The sequence below is a fragment of the Pongo abelii genome, chromosome 4 (genome assembly GCF_028885655.2).
Source record: "Pongo abelii isolate AG06213 chromosome 4, NHGRI_mPonAbe1-v2.0_pri, whole genome shotgun sequence".
NCBI lineage: Eukaryota > Metazoa > Chordata > Mammalia > Primates > Hominidae > Pongo > Pongo abelii.
In genome coordinates this window covers 76,170,400-76,193,465 of record NC_071989.2, presented here as the reverse complement: position 1 = coordinate 76,193,465, position 23,066 = coordinate 76,170,400, and the positions used below count along the sequence as shown (strand labels likewise).

The following is a 23,066-nucleotide window of genomic DNA, read 5'->3' as shown; positions in this document are numbered from 1 at the left end:
AACAAAAAGAAGCCTGCTGTGGGATCTTCTTTATCTAATTCTTGTGGCCCACATTAATATTTTCACACCAAGGACTCCAAGAGTTTTGGATGATGTTTCGTGTCCAAGGCTTTCATATGCATTATCTCCTCACATTCTTACAGAGCCTCCACAGATCCTTGCAACCCACAGAGGTAGACAAAGAAGGCATTATTTTCTCAATTTTACATTTGGGACTTTATCCCAAACATTCAGGGACATTAAATGACAAAACACACTTCAATAGATATTAATGAGCTTGGTCCAGCATTTTTGCCCCATGCTCTTCTTTTAAAAAGTGTTTCTAAGTATTGCAAAAGATGTTTTGAAGGTTGACACGAAAGACAGTCCCTGTGCTCTGGAGCAGTTTCTAGACCTCAGCACTGTTGACATAGGCTGGATAATTCTCTGTCTGAGGAGCTTTCTTGTACATTGGAGGATGTTTAGCAGCATTGCTGACCTCAACCTACTAGATGCCAGTGCTGACAATTAAAAATGTCTGAGGACATTGTCAAATGTCCCTTGGGAGGTAAAATCACCCCTGGTTGGGAACCATTGCTCCAGATAAAGGCTTCTCTGAGAGGGGTGATACAGAGCACTGGTTTAGAGCAAAAATTTTGGGTCTGAATTCTGGATACAACACTTACTATGACCTTAAATCTCTTCCCATTTTCCCCAACTGCAATATGGGGTCCATAATAGGACCAACCTGTAAGAGGCTAATATACATAAATGAAGAGGAGATGGCATACATAAGCCCTTTCATGCAATGTCTACACACACACTGCACATAAATGTAGGCAGTATACAGAAGCTGAAAGAATACTATGCTGACAGACATAAGACTGGAGCAGAGGACACCCCGCATGTGCTTCTTTCTACTCTCTAAAGTCTTCAACCAGGCTGCTGATCACACTGTGTATAATTGACTGTTTACTGCTGTCTTTCCTATTAGTCTGAGTTCCTCAAGGCTAAAGTCACATTTTGCTGATTTTCATATTTTCAGAACCTGACAGCCCCTCAGTTTATACAGGCATTTAATATTAGCAAATCCTTTTTGAATGGATACTTCAGAAGCCCAAGTATCTCTTATTTCTCTTAAGATGCACTGAAACTATTAGTACTAGTAGATCTGTATTCTCAAAGAATACTGAATTTTTGAGAATCCCATGAAGATGGTAAATTCTAAAGACTTTCTCTTACTGACTTATTTGTATCTATATCATGTAGCTGGAAAGATATCAGTGCTAACATTCCTCAGGTCTTTACATGGCTCTAAGAAATGTCACAATCAAACTCAAGGGGAATTCCCTTTGAGTCCCATGTCCCCTCCTCAAAAGCAAGCCCAGAGAATAACTTTTTGTGCTCACTTGCAGGTATCCAAGATCAAGAGGGACAATTACATATTATAAGCTGCACGGAGAAGAGTAATCAAGGTGGACATGAACTTGTGCTATACAAGTTATGGGTTGAAGAACTCTGTGTGGAAAGTAGAGAAGAAAAAATTTAGGGAACAAGCAGTAGTTGAATACAACTATGTGAATCTATGAGAACTATGTGAAAGAGTGTTTGGATCCAAAGATGAAAGAGCTGACACAAGAGTGGATTTTCTGAGAGCTGTTTGAGCAGAGATAACTTGAAGGAGACACAGTGAGTAGAACACAACGTGTAGGTGGTTTGAAGACCTGAGGACTCCAATACCTCCCAACTCTCATATTCTCTATAGTTTTTCTAGAAAAGCCCATGTATTGGGGCATAACCTACAAAGATGATAGCAACTAAAATGGATAAATCAATGACATAAAATGTTTATTTCTTCTCTTGATTAAATGACAGATACCCCAATCTGCAGGCATCAGATGTTATGACTGCCTCCACTCTGCATTTTGAGAAAGCCTCTACAGAAATTCTCAAAGGAATGAGTAAAGACATGAGTATTTTTAACTACATATACTTTAAATTTATTTTTTTTGCATTTAAAAGGCTTGAGAGGATTTGGGTTGTATCCAAACTGAAAAAATAAAAATAGGTTAAGTACATGAGGAGCCAGAATGAATTAATATAGTGAGTGAAAGTGAATGGTACATTCCCACACTCATGAAGATAAGAGTAGATATGACACTGAAGTGTGACTTGTCTTCTAACCTGTTTGACTTGATTTGGTTACATATGCTTCAGAAGGTAGAGCAGTCGGTAAACACAAGAATTAAAATTGTCAAAACTACTGACATTTTCCTAGAAAATAATTATATGGGCAGAAACTATAGTTGTGACTGCAGTAAAACTCAACTGCAGAACAAAGAGAGAACTGAGATTATTGGAAATTCTTAAGACTATAGCTGGTCTAGGTCAATATACAGATATTCAGCAAGATTTTCTATTGCATAACAACTAAGCCTATACAACAATGGACAAGCTTTGTGGTTCAGAACTTTCATTCATTTAATCAGCATGACATTGTTAGCCATTGGTTTTATAAGGTAAATGAAACTGAAAAACAAGCTTGTCATCCTACTGAAATGCAAGCTTAGGAAGAAATAAGTATTTAAGAAAGGGTCAAATCCTTCACTATTACCTCCCCTTCTACATACAAAAAATGCCAGGTCCTTTTTACTGACTTGAATTCTGTCTACTGCCCACCTGTTGATACAAGCCCCCCCCCTTTTTTTTTTTAGACAGAGTTTCACTCTTGTCGCCCAGGCTGGAGTGCAGTGGTGCGATCTTGGCTTACTGCAACCTCTGCCTCTCAGGTTCAAGCGATTCTCCTGCCTCAGCCTCCCAAGTAGCTGGGATTACAGGCACTCGCCACCACACCCAACTAATTTTTTGTATTTTTAGTAGGGACGGGGTTTCACCATGTTGGGCAGGCTGGTCTCGAACTCCTGACTGCAAGTAATCCACCCGCCTCAGCCTCCCAAAGTGCTTACAGGCGTGAGCCACCACACCCGGCAACACATGCCCTTTAAGAAGGGGTTTTCTCCAGTCCACATAGAACAATGTTAAAAGATAATATGCCTGGAGTCTTGTCTTGAACTTAGATTCTATGAAAAGACTCAGTTTTCTAGTGTGGATGTGAAGTCTGCAAAGCTGTCAGCTCCCTGTGCAGGACACGCGGTCCATGAGGCCATGCCCAATAAGACACTAAGTTGAGATTTCCTAAGCACTCTACCTGATCCTGGCCTATTCTAAGGATTTTGCCCTAAACTAACTTTGACCTCTTCCCATCCCCATTTTCAGGGCACCTAGAAGTGACTAGTTCCCCAGGGCTGTCCACACCTTCAGGTCCACTTTGGTCACCTTCTAAATGTGGTCTTGAGAGTTTGAGGCTAGAACTGTGAACAGCAAACTGGCTGTCCTGAATGAGCAATCCTTGTAATCATTTTGTACATCCCAAGAAATAAATCTTAATACTGGGATAGAAATGGGAAGAAAGTTACATCAATTAGGAACAGGTTGAAGAAAGCGCTTCTGGTATTATTAAACAAATTTGCACTCACAATGCTAAAATATGGAGGAAGATAAAAAGATAGACAACAATTAACTTGTAGGGATAGGCCTGAATGCTGAAAACTAAGACCGGTAATAGGCAAGGTTGTATCATCCTGGAAAATACCAAAAAATATTTTAAAGTAATGCTACAAGGTAAGAGAGGTTCAGATTTTTAAAGTGAATGAGTAAAATGAAAGAAACATTAACCTGGAAGCAAAAAAGGAAAAGGAAAAAAAAAACCCAAAACAAAGGAAACAAAATAAGAGTTCTATTTCCTGATGGGCTGAGCAAAGAACTACACAATCTCCAAAGGTAGTATAAAGGATACAGTCTGAAGCAAGTAAAGGACATGCTAAAGACTGGCCAGAATGGGAAGAGAATGCAAGGTCTTTCTCAGGCATTCTCTGGATCCCAGGAGAATCAGAGACACAGAAAAGATTAGCAGATAACCTATAAGCTAACAAAATATAAGAGAAGACAGTGCATAGATATGGGAAATGAAGCACTTATCTCCCAAGGCAGTGAGTGACTCCTTGATATGTATGATTGATAATTAGAGTAGAATACATATATGGCACACAGCCCATAGGACTGGGGAAGGTGCAGAATCACATCTTGCAAGCACACTCCAGCACTCTACCTTCTGACTTTCAAGCAGGGGAAGTTCCTGGGAGAAGCCCCATAGCTTAGTCCCAACAGAGTTCCACCCCGTGGGAGAATAGCTGGACACACTGCCAGAAAACACATGGCATCCTTACAGGGATGAAGGGGTCATGCAAAAGAAGGAGACTACTGGGCGAGATCCAGAGATGAGTGTATCTCTCCATTCTAAAACAGCTGTCTGGAAGATCCATCAATAAACCACGTGGAGCACTGGCCTCCACCCAAGCCAGCAATCCAATTATGAAGTAGACAGCAACACTTGAAGATCAATACATCACCCAGCAAACGGAAAACCTAACTCCTATCTTGTTTTAAGACCAACCTTGTTGTCACTTTAGGCAGCCTTCATGGGAGCCCCCCATCCCCAATGAATTAGATATCCCTCTACTGGGCTGTGCTCCTGAGAGCTCCTGCATGAAAGGGGTCTTCCACTGTATCAAAATCCAAATCATTTTGTGCACGTTATCAGTCCCTATTAGAGTAAGAGCTCCTTGAGGGTAGGGGCTTTATCCCCTCATCTTTAAACCATCACTACCACCATTGGGATGAATATTAAGCAAAGGGAGAAAGGGAACAAAAGATAGAGAAAGGATTGGGGGTGAAGGGGTGGGCAGGGGAAAGAAGAGATTGAGGATGGATTTGCTACAGGTTAGAAAGATGTGTGATAACAAAGTTAGGGCTACCTGCCTAATATTTTAAAGACTGACCCTATACGCGTTTTAAAAACCTTTTCCTGTCTATTTCAATTTCAGTTTCATGGGTCCATGAGTCCATTCCATTATCTATATAAGCTGTACCTATTAGGTAGGTCTATTGTTTCAAATTTCAAAATCTCAACAGAGACCATGATATGTAACGAATTGCGTTTAAGTATAAATATACAACTAGTTGTGTATGAAGTGCTAAATGCTTTTTGATGGTAACAGTGAACCATGGTTACTAGTCATTGCATTAGATGCTCAATCTGGAATTAACTTCAAGGACAAGGTGCTTCTTGATCCAGAAGCTTGGGTCTAAGGTGCATCATTTCTTATACAGCTCTTCAGCATGAATTATAGTACAATTATAAGAAGTGTCAATTTGGTTTAAGTGGGTCAGCATGGTTATATTTAGCCCTTTAGTAGCTGACACTAAGACCTTTCTGTAATTTAAGATTAAGGTTAATTTATCCGTTCTTCTTTTCTTGAATATTTTTTCCAAATCATACATCTAAAGTTATGGAAAATTATGCCATTAAAATGAGAAGTATGAGTTTTCATCAAAGTACCAAACAGAGAGCATATACAGAGGTAGAAATCACATGCTTCTGTAACAATCGGAATTTCCTTCATTGCTAAGATCAATTCCAATTATTCCATACATCAGAAGATAATATGTCAGGGAGGACATGAAGTTATTTAGTCAAGGAGTTCTATTAAGTTATATCACTTCTATACCAACAAAAAGTTTAAAAGAAATGTTAATTCATAGGGGTATAAATATAATGTCAGGCATGACAAGTGTTAACTCTTACTATTATCATAAAATGTAATTAAAACATCAATCAGGCTGGGCACGGTGGCTCACACCTATAATCCCAGCACTTCGGGAGGCAGAGGCAGGTGGTGCACCTGAGGTCAGGAGTTCAAAACCAGCCTGGCCAACGTGGTGAAACCCCGTCTCTACTAAAAATACAAAAAATTAGCTGAGCATGGTGGCAGGTGCCTGTAATCCCAGCTAGTTGGGAGGCTGAGACAGGAGAATTGCTTGAACCCCAGAGATGGAGGTTGCAGTGAGCCAAGATCATGCCACTGCACTCCAGCCTGGGCAACAGAGTGAAACTCTATCTCCAAAAAAAAAAAGAAAAAAAACCACATTAATTAGGTATCAATTTTACCTGTTTCACTGGTAAAGATTAAAAAAAGATAATACTCAATGTTGGTAAGGACATGGGGAAGATAAGTACTCTCTACTAACTTTCTGGAAGGCAATTTGGAGAATGAAAACATATACACACATAGACCCATATATGGTCACGTACATATATATACATGTAGTAGGCACATATGTGTATGTGTCTAAACACATATATAAATGTATGTGTCCATATATACATGTACATATAATATATACATAGATATATTTGAATTATAATTTAATATGCAATATTTATACAAAAGACAATCAAGTATGCACACAAAGATTTGTGGATATGGAAATTTATCTCAGAATTGCTTATAATAGCATAATATTGGGAAAAAGCCAAAGGTACCAGACGAGGGCAATTGTTAATACATCCTAAAACAGCCACAAAATAGAATTTTAGAAAACCAGTAAAGAATTAGAATTACAGTAGGCTGAATAATAGATTCCAAAGATATCCAGGTTCTAATCTCTGGAACCTGTGAATATGTTACCTTATATAGCAAGAAGAGTTTTGCAGATGTAATTAAGAATCTTGAGATAAGGAGCTGGTCCTAGGTTATCCAGGTGGGCCTTAAATATAATCACAAGTGTCTCTATGAAAGTCAGGCAGAGGGATACTTGAAGAAGGCAGCAATGTGGCACTGAAATAAGATGCTAGGCTGCTGGGCCTGAAGATGGAGGAAGGGGCGAAGAGCCAAAAAACTGCAAGGAATGCAGCTCTAGGAGCTGGAAAAGGCAGGGAAACAGATTCCGCCTCAGCACTTCTAGAGGGCGCTCAGCCCAGCCGACACCTTGATTTCAGCGCACAGAAATTGATTACGGACTTCTGACCTTTAAAATTCTAAGAGAATAAATAAATATGAGCTAGTTTTAAGCTAGTTTGTCATAATTTGTTATAGTAACCAGAAGAAACTAAAACAATGATATTTTTAAAAAATATGTAATAAATGGGAAATGCTCCTGAAGTAATATTTTAAAATCAGAAAAAAAAATGAAGTTCTATGATCTACATTAAGATATTATATATATGGTTATATATGAATAAAAATGATGGAAATCAACAAAGTATATATATATATTTTTTTTTGAGATGGAGTTTTACTCTTGTTGCCCAGGCTGGAGTGCAATGGCACGATCTCGACTCACTGCAACGTCCGCCTCCGGGGTTCAAGCAATTCTCCTGCCTCAGCCTCCCGAGTAGCCGGGATTACAGGTGCCTGCCACCATGCGCAGCTAATTTTTTGTATTTTTAGTAGAGACAGGGTTTCACTATGTTGGCCAGGCTGGTCTCAAACTCCTGACCTCGGGCAATCCACCCACTGCAGCCTCCCAAAGTGTTGGGATTATAGGCATGAGCCACCATGCCTGGCCAACAAAGTATTTTTAATGAACATCTGTAAGTACAGAATTATGATTTATCCTCTTTTATACTTATGTTTTTTTACAAGTTTGTGTGCGTGTGTGTGTGTGTGTGTATGTGAGTGTGTTTTGAGAGAGCATCTTGCTCTGTCTCTCAGGCTGGAGTACAGTGGTGAAATCACGGCTCACTGCAACCTCCAACTCCAGGGCTCATGTGATCCTCCTGTCTCAGCCTCCCAAAGTGTTGGGATTACACATATGAGCCACTGTGCTATGCCTAGGTTGTTTTAAATTTAAAAAATTTTTGTCTGGGCATGGTGGCTCACGCCTGTAATCCCAGCACTTTGGGAGGCCGAGGCAGGTGGATCACAACGTCAAGAGATTGAGACCATCCTGGCCAACATGGTGAAACCCCATCTCTACTAAAAATACAAAAATTAGCTGGGTATGGTGGCGGGTGCCGATAGTCCCAGCTACTTGGAAGGCTGAGGCAGGAGAATCACTTGAACCCGGAGGTGGATTTTGCAGTGAGCCAAGATCACACCACTGCACTCCAGCCTGGAAGACAGCGCGAGACTCCATCTCAAAAACAAACAGACAAAAAAATTTCTGATTTCCAGGAGCCACAAATTTGACAGTCCTATTATCATGACCTGAAAGTTCAAGTTCCTGAGAATTTTAGAATACTTTGAAGAGTTTACAAACTTAAGAAAACAATACACACTTTTACTCGGGTATTTTAATAAAAGCTCTATGAGTCTTGGAAATAAATACTAAATTGCTTTTAAAAAGAAGTCTTTCCTACTCCCAGGAATTCTATAATATGAAAATGAAAAATATCTCTGATTTCTAGATACAAATCCTTACTACCTTGGCTATGGCAACTGGGCAAACAGGTATTTTCAAAGCCGACTGGGCTTTAAATCCATGCAGTGCTTTGCTTTTGTTTGAATATATGTGTCATTATTTGCAGATTGGTGAGGCTGTGCATTTATGTGAACAATTTTGAATTCCAGACCTGCTTCCCTCTGTCATGTTGTACAATGAAAAAGCTTTCTTTCACTGCCCAAAAAAAAACATGAACTCTTGAGAAGCAAACTTACTTTTAACAGTATCTAGACATGAATATAATAAAAAATGATGCTCTTCATTTCAAAGAATTAAATAGCTATAATTTGGGATTACTTCCTCCTTTCTCCAAAACACCTTAACTTGTTATTTCCCATGAGACTAGGTAATTCAGTTTTAACTGTCTGTATATAGTTAGACTGAGAGTACTGAAAGGTAAAGACGACGTTTCTGCCACCAACCATAGAAATATTCTTGTATTCAATGTACTGTCATACATGTTATAGAAGACAACTACATTAAAGTTCCTGGTGATCAAAAAACTTTCAAAGAGAAGTTACTCCAGTTAATAGGAATGAGAACAACAGCCAGTCAAGTTACTCAATATAGTGACAGGTGAGTGACGAATGAATGAATGTGAAACAAGAATTGTCTTTATAAGTAGCTTTTAGGAAATGAAGTATGTACAGAATTATTAAGAATGCTAATATACGAAGGAGAAAGAAAAACAAGGCCAGAGAACATGTACACAGCAGTAATAGAAAATTGAAAAGAAAAGCAAATCCCATTTAAAAGTGGCTGAAAAATACACTAGATTGGAAAATTGGAAAATAAAAGAAAATTGGGTAAAAGTTTTCACTCTATAAAAAATGATAAAGGAACAATAGATTTTCATGTCTTCTCCTCACTTCCCATGACCCTGGTCATGGCTTCCACGATCTCGTGTAGATTAATGCAGTACCGTTCCTTCCTCTTGGTGCTCCTCACTGTCAATGTGAAACCATTCTTTCAAAACTGCTCAGCTCAAACAGGTTCACGCAGTCGTATCACTCTCCCATGAAACACAGTTGAATGGGTCCCCATTGTTGTACAGCAGTATTTCTCCACACATGGTTTCTGTCTTACCATCACTGAATCATCTGGAGTGCTTGTTAGAAATGCAGATTTGGTGGGGGGGGGGGGGGGAGCGGGTCTTCCGCACACCCACTGATTCTATAATTCTGGAAGTACAGCCCAGAAATCTGCATTCTACTAAAATGTCCAGGTGATTCTTAAAGTTTGAGAGGTACTCGACAAAAATACCAAAACCAAAACCTCTTTTAATGGAACATTTTATGCTATAATCCCTTGTTATTTCTCCTGCCTCATCTCTTAACACGTGCCCTCTGCTGTTTACGTACCTGTCAGAAATACTGGATTACTTTAAGCTCCTCAGACACAGTAAGCTCTGCCACACCTCACTGCCTTTGCACATCCTGTTCCTCTTCCTAGAATTTCCAGCTCCTCTGCTTGGAAACCGGCACATCTTTCAAGCATGAGCTGTAAGGTCACCTCTCCAGCAAAGTGGTCCTGACTTTTTCCTGCAGACATAAAAGGTTTTTCTCCTGGCTCCCCAATGAATTTTATTCATATGCATGCCTCTTTTTTACCAGTCATTCCACTGCAGCACAATTCTGTGTTTACAGGTCTAATGCCCTACTATGCTTAAAGCTCTCCAAGTACAAGGACCGTTTCTATTCATCTGTGTATGTCTCAAAGTACACACCAGACACTCAGCTGAATGAATGGCTGCACACACATTTTTCTAAGGTTAACTAAAAACAAAAACAGTTATTTTTCTATTTTTCCAACTTCTACAGATAAGCCCTAAGGGATGCTTTCAAAATCAGGTTGCCTTTGTCAATTGGCTGGATGATTTTTCTTTTAAAGCACTGTCATTATTGACAATCTTCGTAATGAGTAATAAAATGATCAATAGAAAGTCCATGATATTCAGGCATATTTAAAAGGTTTATTAATAAATGAACCAAACGCGACTATTGGGTTTTTACGTTCCTTCCCAATAAGTATGGCTGAAGTAAAGTGTAGTTTGTCTTCTCTAAAAAGATGAATAAAAACAGGAACTTGAGCAGGGTGACCTTTTTCCAAGGTAGAAACTCAATCCTGCTGGAAACATGATCAACACACACAGCCATAGCAGAGAACAGATGAGAATCAAGAGTGCTACATCAACAGTGCTCAAGGTTTGCAATCTGCTGGCCACCACCTCACAGTCTGGGGCTCCTGGCTCAGAAATGTCAGCTTACCCAGTGAAACCTTCCATCGCACTTAGGAGGGGTTACAAAGTTGAACAGACTTCAGATCAGCTCATCTGAGTAATGTTTCACAATCAGTTCCCTCTGTTCATCTCCTCTCCTAGCACACTTCTTCCTCTTTCACAACTGCCCGTTCCTACATCTTGTTCTTGCCTGTATTGCACAGACAATCAATCTCACCTAAGGCTTTAGATGAGATTGATAAGTAAGAATTAACATTTAGTTGATAACGTAGAGGATGTGACCATCTAGCTGGCTTTACAGTTTAGAGGGGACTGAAACTTTAAGATGAAAGTGCAAGGTATAGGTGATGGGGAAAGTCTGCCCATGACTTCGGAAGTCTGAGTTTAGTAGATGTTGCTGCCCATCAGAATTTAGAGACAGGCTTCCCAAGGAGTGGTAGCTATCACTCCATCTCCCTAATTCTTTTCATTAGAGAAAACCGGAAGTGAAGATGCGAAACACTGAAAAGGACATCAGTCCTTGATATAGACACTATCTCTTTTATTTTCTTCATAGTTATCAAGAGTAGATGACTTATTTACTAATTATGCAAACACCAAAAATGATCATTATGCAGATTATATAGCAGCATGGTAATATGTTACATGAAAAAACAACAGAAAAAAGTGCACCTGTATTATGATTGCAATCATAAAATCATGTATGCATACAGAAAAAGATTTGTAGGCATCATGGAAAACTGAAAACAGTTCATCCTATATGATTTATTTCTTCTATCATTGTTTTAATATATATTAAATCACATTATGTATTTTGAGAGTGATTGACAAGTCTTTTGTAACTTGCTCCATGACTATATCTGTCTGCCTTGCTGCCAGCTCATCTTCCCTGAAGGAACTACAGCTACCTTCAAATAACACTGCTTGATGCAAAACACACAGAAAAAAGTAGGAAGGCCCAGGCTGTCTCTGGTGAGGGCTCATGGAGGCATATCCTTCAATTGTACAAAAATCCTAAACTATAAACTGCCTGGGGCTAAAAGATAAACATAACCACATTTAACATCTAGAGTGGCATCAGATACCACCAGAGTCCTTTCTCTCCCCTTTCAAAATAATCATTTTTCTATTTATCCTTTGTATCTAGTGCTATAGCTTCAGAAACATTACTGCAAAAATCATGGCTCAGAAAGATCCATCCAGTGATTTTGTCCCAGAAACAGGATTGGATATACTTCAGTGAGCTGCAAGGTATCTGTAAAGTACCTAAAACTTGAGGTATTGTCTGTTACTTTCAGCTTTATTGGGGAGTGAAGTTCTTTCAGCTTTATTGGGGAGTGAAGCCTGCTGCACATAATGGAGAATACTGGCCCAGTCACTCAAATCACAAAGGCTATTTTGTATGTGCTTCAAAGACATAAGACAGGTAATATTCTGGGTGAATCTAATACTCATCTGTCAACATGGGACCCAGGGGTTATGCCCATCATATAATATGTAAGTATCCAAACAAGGGCAATTTTCGAGGAGAAAGGAAAAAGAACTCTTGGTGGCATTTCCTAAATATGAGCCATACCAAAACTACTGAATTTTTTTCAACTTGTTACTCTCCAAGGGAAGCAAATGAAAGAACAAGTGGGAAACAGTGAACAAATGAATAGACCAGAATATGCAAACCAGCCAGCCAGTTTTTCTAATGGCAAAGTATCAGAAGACTGTTTCATGCCTACAGTCTCTGTAACATCCCTTCTCTCAACTCACTGATACTTCAGAGCAGTTTAGGACACAATTTCTTCTTTGAGTGTGGTAGCAATTTAAGGTCCTAAATTTCAGAGTCATTATTTTTGAGAAGCTTTCACTCAAATAATTCTGAACCTATTTTTTTATCCAAAGAACCAGCCTTTCATAGGGAATAACTGAATTCATAACTATTTCTCTAAGAAATAGTCCAATAAATAAAACAATATCTGTTTCCCCAAAGAAATCACATGTACTCTATCTGTCAGTTTCCAGGAAACTCTAGAACATATTTACACCTAGAAGCTTACAAGTCAAGTAACTTAAGAAAAAGTCTCATAGAGAAACATGACCAGGTAAGTTTATCAACAACTGAGACAAGTAATACAGAATGCTCATATGACTCTTTAAATTTGAATATAAACTAACTTAATACATAGCTTTTTTGTGATGGGGAGACAAGGCCTCTGTCTCCCAGGCTGGAGTGCAGTGGCATAATCGTAGCTCACTGCAGCCTCGATCTCCCTGGCTCAAGTGATCTTCCCACCTCACCCTCCTTGGTAGCTGGGACCACAGGCATATGCCACCACATCTGATTAATTTTAAAAAATTCTATGTAGAGACGAGGTCTCCCTATGTTTTCCCAGGGTGGTCTTGACCTCCTGGGCTCAAGTGATCCTCCTGCCTCAGCTTCCCAAAGTGTTGGGATTATGGGTGCGAGCCACCATACCCAACCTAGACTATATTTCTGAGGTTTATTATAGTTTCTAGTTCTGTGATCTTGGATAAGTTACTTAACCTCTAAGTACCTTAGTTTCCTATTCTGTAAAATGGGAATAATAGTACTTACCTCATAGGACTGTTGCTAGGATAGTTAGTATTTTTAAAGTATTTAAAATTTCCAAACAGAATCAATAGTTTCTAAGGCCATATACATTTTTAAAGAGGTCTTTAAAAGAAAACAAGCATGAATAATAGAAATCCATCGGTAATTCATAAATTTTATTTTATAAAATTAACTTCTTACCACACTGACTCTTCCATAGATCTGTCAACAGCTGGCAAATTCTAAGTCTTAATCCTCTGTGTCTCCCTGTGAAACCTGTGAGGGCTTGCTGGAGAGCACAGAAATGCCCTAAGGTGGAGATCAAGCCCTGATGAAAATAACTGACTTCCTGAAGGGAAAGTAAGGAGCCTAAACCTGATTATGAGCAAGGAGGTATAAGGAGGGGCAGGTGCGGTTTGAAAATGCTTCTGTGAATCCTAGAGAAGAGGCAGGATCCAAGGCCATTTAACAACGTGAAGGTCCTAGAAACTTACCTTTGGAAGCCCCATCTGACATATTGTCAAACAAATTAAAACACACCAACATCCCACATTACCTTTTTTTCCTCTAAAATATAAGTATTTTATATTTTCACTTCAAATCTCAGTAATCCTCACACACACTTGGGAATTCTCATGAAGTACAAAGATCTAAAATAGAAATTATTTTCAAATACGTTTTTGTGAGCATTAAATTTAACAATTAATGAAGTTGGTATATTATGTTTACAAATATGTCTTATTTCCCTGAATAAAGCTGTAAGCCACAATCTGATTCTAGAAACGTTAAAATGTGAACAATGTATGTGTTCCTAGGTAAATTATGGTATAAATTTTGATTCTACAGTTTTCTTGTAGTTTTCAACCAAAATATCTCTCATCTTTGTAGACTCAAACTTGTCAAAATTCTGTGAATGTCTCTTCGTGCTTGAGAAACTGGGCATAAGTGGAAAGGCAGTATTGTACAGTGCTTGAGAACATAAATCCTGGAGCCACTGCCCATGTTTTTAACTACAATATCAGTAGTTTCTAGTTCTGTGGTCTTGGATAAGTTACTTAACCTCTAAGTACCTTAGTTTCCTATTCTGTAAAATGGGGATAATAGTACTTACCTCATAGGACTGTTGCTAGGATAGTTAGTATTTTTAAAGTATTTAAAAGAGTGTCTAATATTCCAGAAATGTTAGTCATGTTACTGTTATTTTATACCTAACAGATAAAATAGTTCTGGAAGAATCACTCACTTCCCCCAACAAAGCTGCTTGCTCACTGGAAGCTGTCTTGAAGGAACTGGATGAACCCCAAATTTCAGGCAGATATACCCATATACCAAGCCCTGGTCCAATATCCTTAATTCTACCTTTTCCTTCCCGAAGTTTTTTCTCTAAAAGAGGAAGAAGGGTAATCCCAATGCTAAGGATAACCCCCTTCAGATTAAAGGTCAGTGACAGAATCAGAGAGATGAAGCACCTTTTCTTTCCCCAGAATAAATACTAGAGTCTCTTCCCTCTAGTGGCTGAAGTATACAAATACAATGCCCCCAGCCAACTGTCATTCTTAAGATCTGTTGTAATGGAAATAATTCAGAGGATGGTAAACTTAAGTGAAAAGTCAGCTTTAGGCCAGTGGAGAGCTAGGCACAAAACAACAAAACATTGAGTTTTTTTTTTTTTAAATAAAGCAATATTAAACATTTGCACAGTGTCATAATTACTAACCTTAGCATCACAAAAAGAGCAACTTTAATTAAACGCAACCACGTTGTAACTATTTCACACTTCCATATCTTAACTATAGTCAGTGTAATCCTAACTATAGTCAGTGTAATCCACATAATAAATAGCTTTTTGTTTCCCTAAGTTTTTTAATGGATGGGGCTCATTAGTTTACATAATCATCCCTAAAACTAGGACAGCACTAGCACTGTCACTCTGCAGTAAAATATTAATCCTACCAAACCAAATATTTGACATGATCTGTAGGCTTGAAATATTTTCCTTAAACCATTAACTTCTCAGTGGTATAGGGAGACAAAATAAAGAGAAAGAAAAATACCACATTTTTTCAGTACAGTTTTGTTACATAAGGAACGTTTTACAAAGGAAACTGGATTTTCTTTAAGAGTATTGAAATTAAACACCATACTTTAGGGACCATTTCTCAGTCTGTTACTAGAGAAGTTTCTCTGAACTTACAGAGCACCTAAAAAAAAAGTAGAAAAAAATTATAAAAAAAGAGTATTATAATTATTTTTGAGCAGTTTATGTCCTAAGCCATTTCAGGCATCCAGGCCTCCAGCTCATCTGAAAAGTTCTGAATTTCAAAACACATTGCACATGACTCATCAGCATACTCTATATGCTAGATACTGATGAAGGAGGGTTACACCAAATCAACTGTAAAAGTGTGACTCCTTTTTCATCTGTAAAGTCACTTAAGAAAGCAAAAACATGTCACCTTCAAGACACAGAAGAGCTTCTGAAAACAAGGCTCTCGTTTCTTTCACATAAACTTTACACATACTTACATACATATTCGACTTAAAAAAAAAAAACCTCAGCTAAAATATGCCCATTAGAAAAACATTTATTCAGGCTATTAAATATACAAGCATTGAGGAAGATTTGCTCTAGCACATACACCACCATGAAGAATCTAGTAAGTATATATAATCTCACACTTTCTTTAAGATTTTGAGAGGTAAGAGCATACATGTGTACATTTGTTTGAAACAAAATATAGACACGTTTAGCTGGACGTGGTGGCTTATGCCTATAATCCTAGCTTCTCAGGTGGCTGAGGTGGGAGCACTGCTTGAGGCCAGGAGGTCAAGACCAGTCTGACCAACATAGCGAGACCCTATCTCTAAAAAATAAAAAATTAGCCAGGCATGGTGATGTGCACCTGTAGTCCCAGCTACTCAGGAAGTGGGAGGATCAACTGAACCCAGGAGCATGAGGCTGCAGTGAGCTATGATCACGTCACTGCCCTCCAGCCTGAGCAACAGAGCGAGACCCTGTCTCAAAATAAATAAATATATATATATATATATAAATTTATACATATATTTTTAATATATATATGTCTCTATGGAGAGACAGAGAGAAAGTACTGGAAAGGAAACAACATGAGCTTTGGATATGTTTTATTTAATGTGGTGGCAATTCATCCAAGGGGTGATGTTCTCCCAGCATTTGGACACACAGGGCTAAAAATAAACAGAGAAAAAGACAGAGTGATATGATGCACATTTACAGATTTTCTTTCTAAAATAAAGAGCAAGTATTTCTCTGTGTAAAAACATATGGATCCATACTTTCTACAAAAGTCAAGTCCCGCTTGGGCTCAGTTTCCCTTTCCAGACTCTGCACTTAACACTTCTTCCTTGCCCTTCCCAGCACTGTGCTCCCCAGGGACCTGCCCTGCACTCTGCTCTCGCTGTGACCCTGCCCTGCCCAGCAAGGGATGCCTCACTACCTCCTCCTCTCTTCCTCATAGACAGCTTTTCAAAATTCTACATCCTGGTGAAATGGAATTAAACAGAATTAAACCTCCTTCCTCTGGTCTGTTATTATATTACAGCTGTTTTCGTATGTTTTCCTTGAGGTAAGGTCATGGGTCACCCAACTTGGTAGCCCAGCCTCTACTGTGGGATCATTATTGGCAATCAATATATGTTTACAGGATGAATGAGTAGTTCTACACTGTGCTGTCTACATGTAGGTGACTTGAGTCTTTTTTAGAAGTAGGTGAGATGCAAGGAGTCAATGAAGCTCAGGTTTCCCTTGTTGCTATACCATCTGCTGGAGTTTTCACTACTATGCTAAATACATTGCCATTTTATTTTTTCTAATTCAACGACATAGGAAGCAGCCCCACATATGAAAGTTATTTTTACCTTCTCTGCCTTTGTTTTGATTCCCTTTCCCACCCCATACACCCTTGTTCCACTTACCCCAAAACCTAATCTTTCCTCTAAGCCCAACCTCATATCTTACCTACTTCAAAGTCTCTTTCAGCTATAGAGATACACACAAGCAGGCTACAGGTTAAAGGAAAATAAATAGGTAGGTTATAAAATCATTCCAGGCCTACTGCTCAGATAAGGCAGGCACTAAAAATAAACCTGATTTGGTAACAAAGAAGGGAAAGGCATCAAAAAGGAAAGTTCCTCAGTACCTTTCAAAGATCCAGAACTCCAATTTGCCCAGCAGGAAAATCTAGGGCCCCTCAAGCTGCTGGCATGTTAAGGGCCTTTGTCTTTGATTGAACATTTCTTCCAGCACCTGCATTCTACCTTCTACTCACCTACCTCTCCTGAACCCTCCCCAAAATGGTCCTTTAATTCCATGGTCTGTGCACAGATGGGCATAGACCTTTCAGCATCTGACATTTCATATCCTCCTAATGAAGGATCAGCATCACTCCACACAGAAGACCATTCTCCTGTGTGAAACTCCTCCTTCATTCTGCTTCTTTGAAATCACCTGGCTGGTCTTCCTCCTAATCTCTGGCCATGCCTCCTCCAGATCCTCAGCATGACATTTCAATCTGCAGTGTCTCAGGAATCTGTCCTGAAGCTACTTCTCACTAGTTGACTTCATCCAGTCCCCTGGCCCGGTACACCACCTACTCTCCTAAAAGTCCCAAATTTACTTCTCCAGACCTAACTTCTCCTTAGAATTCCAGACTCCACATGAGTATCATATAAAGATCTCAAATTCAACACAAACAAAACAAAACTTTTAATTTTCTTCCACGGTCCTGCTCCCCGCCCTCTCAAGTCTTCCCCACCTGTGTAAACAGAACCATGATCTTCTGTTAGTCCAGTGGACAATCTAGGACCCATCCTTGTTTTTGCTGTTTCTCTCAATGCCCCCTGCCCCGCCCCCATCCTCCAACTCATCCCTTGGCAAGCCCTACACATTTCCCCTTCAGAATACAGCCTGAATCCATCTACTTCTCTCCAATTTCACTATTTACCTCTGTAGTCCAAGGCAACATTCTCTCTCATTCTAAGCTACTTTTTGAGCTCAATCCACCCTCTACACAGAAACCAGGGAAACTTTAAAGAGGCAAATCAGATTATGTTATTACCCTACTTTACAATATCAAGTGTTTTCCATGTATACCTATGTAACAAACCTGCACATTCTGCACTTATATCCCGGAACCTAAAATAAAAAAATAAAAATATCAAGTGCTTTCTTTCCATCCTGCTTAAAAGGAAAGCCCAAATCTCCTTACTCCAAATTATGAAGTCCTGTGGACCTGGCCCTGCTTCTCTGCCCACTCATCCACATGTGTACCCTGTGCCCACACCATTCTTCTTTAGCTTGCTTCTGCCCTGGGTGGCCTCTTTACTTGGGAGGCTTTTGCTTTGGTTTTCTCATGGCTGTTGCCTTCTGGTCATTTAGTCCCAGCTTGCATGCCACTCCTTCAGGAAGAAAGAAGCCATGGACTCCCCTGTTTTACTTCTCTGCAGCTCACTTGTCACTCCTCCAGTGTTTTTCTGGTTTATGTTACATCCTCTTCTCCAAATCCCTGCACCCCACTGGGATATAAGCTCCATGAGAGCAGAGACTTTCTCTATCCTGTCTGTTACTGTATCCCTAAAGCCTAGAACACAGCCTGGCTGGTGGTAGCTTCTCAAAAACACTTGCTGAAATGAAGATTGTGTGAATGAACACAGTGCCTCCTCTGTGTTACCGCTAAGCACTGTCAGCCAAAATATTTTGAGAGGCATGGTCCAGGACTTCTTTCTCTGTCCTCCTCTGTTTGAATTGAACAATATTTCACTCTGTAAGCTCCACTATCTGAAGTCATAGGTTACATCTTTGTATTCCTTCAGGAGCTCCACCTCTACTAAGGCTTTGTGTAAAGTCATAACACTGGCATAAAACCTCTGTTGACAAATCACAACATTACGTAATGAAATAACCAAATCACAACATGACATAAGCAAATACCTCTAATCCCTTCCCATTACCCTCCTCCTCAGTTTTGTAGAAACTACTTACTAATCATTTCCCCTGTGCCTGGTACTTAATGATCCTCAAACATGGAAAGATTAATGTGAACTTCCCCAATATACAGATAAGGAAACTGGCACTTAGAGATACTATGCAAATAGCCCCAAGTCCCTTAAAGCAAGTGTCATGTAAATGGTAGGTTAAAATATCTCAGAGGGAGATCCAGGCATACTGAAATAATCTTCTCTTCACCATTAAAGCAGAATCCCAAATCCTAGCTTCTATCAAAATCATGAAAATGATCAGCTCCAAAGTCAGACATACAGATTCTGGAACAAAGCTAAGGTATGGCCATCTGTGATCATGGAAAAGCAGCTCCTCGGAAATAAGTGACATTAACTATTGTCTCCAAAACTAAATCTATGCATTGGTTTGACCAGGGATCTCACCCACAAATGCTGCCTAGAGCAGAAACTGACTACTTCTGACATTTCATATCCTCCTAATGAAGAAGGTACATATAGGTATGAAGAGCACAAGAAAAGCTCAGTGGCAGCAAAGGGTTGGAACTTGAAACCATGTATCTACCTCCACGAAATGAAGTCAGCTACATAGTCAAGGCAATACTCACCACTTAGCTTCCTAAATAAAAATGCTATATAAATGCTATGTGCTTAATAAAAGCTATAACTCTCTGATGAATGGGGCAGCATTCCTTGATATCCATTTTAGTGTAATTCAGATTGATATGAAAACTAAATCCAGCTAGACAATGAACTCTGTATAGTTGTGCAAATTAATCACCAGTAAAAGGGCACCACACTCCAACAGTGGTTGCAGGCTGGCAACCTCCTTCGAACAAATTGCAAATAGGCACTTTAATGAGGGAGAAAATATGAGCTAACATAACTGTAGTCAAATCAGTTCCTACAGGAGGGAAAGCACATTAACTGATGTGCTGATATCCGCCGCCAAACTATCAGCTAGGGAGAACAAAAGGCTGTCAAAGATGCTGTTACTAAGCCAAGGCAGCCCAGGGTATGGGCTTAAGCTGCAATATGACATTCTCAAGGGGAACATGAGTTTTGTTTCTAATGTCAGCTCTTTAAGTGCTTTTTATTGATGTCATTTTTTTAGGATGGGCTAGTTCTCCCTGACTACCAACAGGAGATTCTAATAGATTGTCACAGTGGCTTCAAAAATACACACTTTAATAAATAAATACTCTTTTATGACATAACTTTCCTAGTTAGGCAGGTCACGGTGTCCAGACACATTCAGATCACTCGACATTACATCTCTAAGTGACCCTCCATGCCAAGTGAGACACTTTACCAAATTGTTATTAGAATCGACTTTAGTCTCCCGAAGTAAGGAAAAATGGAGAAGTTAAAAGAAAGCACACACTCTCAAACACAGGATGCTCGTGGTTCAGAATGGGATAAGGCCAATGATGTAAAAGGAAAAAAGAACATGTCACCTACAGAAAGCTGAGATGTGCAAGGCCATTATACAGGAGCAGACTGGATCCTGGCCTTGCCACTTCCTAGTTTGTAAGACTCCGGACAAGTTAATCTCTCTCTGTAAATCCTGATTTCCTCAACTTTAAAATAAGAATAACATCATCAAACAACTCTACCTATTCTACCTATTCCCACAAAATTGAGGCCTCAAATCATTTTATGGCTGCCTCAAACACAATAAAAAATCATGGGATAAAGTTCAAATAAACAAAGAGTAAGAATGATCTCATTGGGTTTTTATGAGAATCAAATAAGAGTTTGTGTGTGAGAAGTGTCCTCAAATTAGAGAGCACTTAACAATTACTGAGCCAATTGATCTTGGCAGAGACACTGAGTTTTTAATGCTCCCCCAGAAGCAATACTACTTTACAGCCCTCAAAATCAAAGTGGGTCAGAGCCTCTCTTGAAAAATGAAATCTCAAATTTAAATGGGGCAAAAATAAGCTTGGCCCTAGTCTGCATTCTCTCTCAAAAACCCAAATCTGTTTATAGGGCTATGAAATCCATGTTCTCCAAGAACAACAAACTAAGGATGTTTTTAGAAGCATCTGAAGCTTCTGGCCAATTTCTGACAAAATAAATTCAATGCAACTCTGCCAGTTTCTGAACGCAATTTCCATTGGCAAATCCCTGGCGCAGGTGCTGCCATCCCCACCCCCATCCTTCCATCACCGCAGTAAATACTGCTGATTGATTATACAGTTTTCAGCCACTAAGTCCCAGATGGAGCCTCAGAATCTTTCTCAACACAAAGTTCTGAGTGGATGTGGTTGGCAAGTATCTATTATTAGCCATTCCTAAAGTAGAGAAACGAACAATTGACTGCATAGTCCAATGTCTTTCCAAAACAAATTTCTATTTTGAGCTGATAATTTCCAATAAATAAAAACATTATTAAATAGCTATATTCATCAAATAGATATATTCAGCTATTCCAGGTAACATTTTGCAAAAAATTCCCACTTGGAGGCTTAAAAATAAGTGATGCCACTCAAAGTCACATGTTTTACTATATTATGAGGTAAATGGAAAAGGTACAGGGTTACAAACTTATGACTTTAAAATTTCTATGCCTAAATGATCTCTCCCATACTCCACTGTGCAGAGCTTTGGAGTCTCAGTCCAGCACTATTTTTTCTTTAGCATAGTCTTTATTCTTTCATGAGAAAAAAAAATGTCCTGATCAGCAAACATCCCTGCAGTTCACTTCCTCGGGTAAGAGGGGGTGACTTGTTACTGCCAGTCCTCAGGCTCTTTGCCAGCATCAAAAGCAGAAGGCTCTCTTCTTGACTGCCCCAGAATACCTACACTTTCTAGGCCCAGCCGGAGCATTTATTCTAAAACTGAAGATTCCTTGGAAATGATCGAAATTAGGTGGAGAAGTGTGATAACTGAAAGGCAAAGAGAGACATGCTACGTAAACATATCTCTGAGTTCTGGCCCTAGATGAATTAGATCATTGCTGGAAAGCAATATTCTTCCAACAAATACAGAACTTACAACCTTCTTTGTTGAACCATATTAAAAAGGACTTGTTTAAAATGTATTTTCACCCTTTCTGATGAATTGAGGTCATCAGCCATTTCATGAAAGATTTCTCGTAAAATTCCATGTGAGGACAAGGCATAGAGCTCCAAAACCACACATGGTTTCTTTAGTCAATGGGATCAATTCTGTTTCCCTTTTAGCTTTGATTATTAGAAACTAAGTTAAATTCAGACCTCAATTAGATTAGTTATCTTACTCAAGTGCCACATAAAAGTATCTTAGAGTTTGAGTTCTTGATTATCCTTTTTAACTAATTTCATATGTATGTTTCTATTGTAAACTACCTTAAATCCTTTTCAAAGGAGGTGGGTGTAAGTGATGAACACACAGCCAAGTGTGAGGCGTTGTCATGCATCTAGCATTGTGGCTGTAGCTGGCTCTACTCACCAGGCCATCCTTGACCCTTGGGGGATTTACCTCTGGCCAGATATGTACATCTCATATCAGCGACCGCAAGAGACAGTAAATTTCATCTACTCCCCCCAGCCCAGCTATTCAGAACTGATAAAGCATTTCTTTATATCCAAACAGAATTTCGCATCCAGCAAGTAGCTTGAAGTTAGGAAGGCATATATTCTTCCTCAGATAACTTCTACACACCAAAAATCTTGCAATAATAGTGGTGCCTGACAATGATTTTCCCTTGACAAATTAAAGATGACATCACTCAGAATTGTTCTGCAAAATTTGGTCAAATCCACAACAACTGTCTGTACTCGTATTAGGCAGACAGTTCTGAGTTAAATGTATTCTATACATATGTGAATTACACACCTAATGACTGTGAGCCACCGGGCTAGAAGAGCTCCAATAACCATTGTTTCTCACAAAGTTCAATGACATTTTCTAATAATATATGTAGAGCACCTGCAAGGTGGACAAATTATTGCCTGAAATTCC

General features: G+C 39.1%; 1 protein-coding gene and 1 long non-coding RNA gene across 17 annotated transcripts in view; one reads left to right on the top strand and one right to left on the bottom strand.

Annotated features, from left to right (window-relative positions):
* MAST4 (microtubule associated serine/threonine kinase family member 4) overlaps positions 1 to 23,066 on the bottom strand; it is a 569,328-nt gene that overhangs the window by 166,473 nt on the left and 379,789 nt on the right. Inside the window, exon 6 of one of the 16 annotated variants that reach the window (XM_024247058.3) lies at positions 16,235 to 16,331. The exons of 14 other annotated variants lie outside the window; for them this stretch is intronic. In XM_024247058.3, coding sequence (XP_024102826.3) covers positions 16,289 to 16,331 — 43 coding nt within the window. In that variant the 3' untranslated portion in view covers positions 16,235 to 16,288. Of the gene's footprint in view, positions 1 to 16,234; positions 16,332 to 23,066 lie in introns of those variants that run through there. One more of the 16 variants, XM_024247059.3, reaches the window with a different exon arrangement.
* Positions 8,790 to 16,678, top strand: LOC129059690 (uncharacterized). The gene is made up of 4 exons (XR_008525710.2): positions 8,790 to 8,898; positions 11,709 to 11,812; positions 12,568 to 12,654; positions 16,522 to 16,678. It is a non-coding gene; the product is annotated as an uncharacterized LOC129059690 (long non-coding RNA).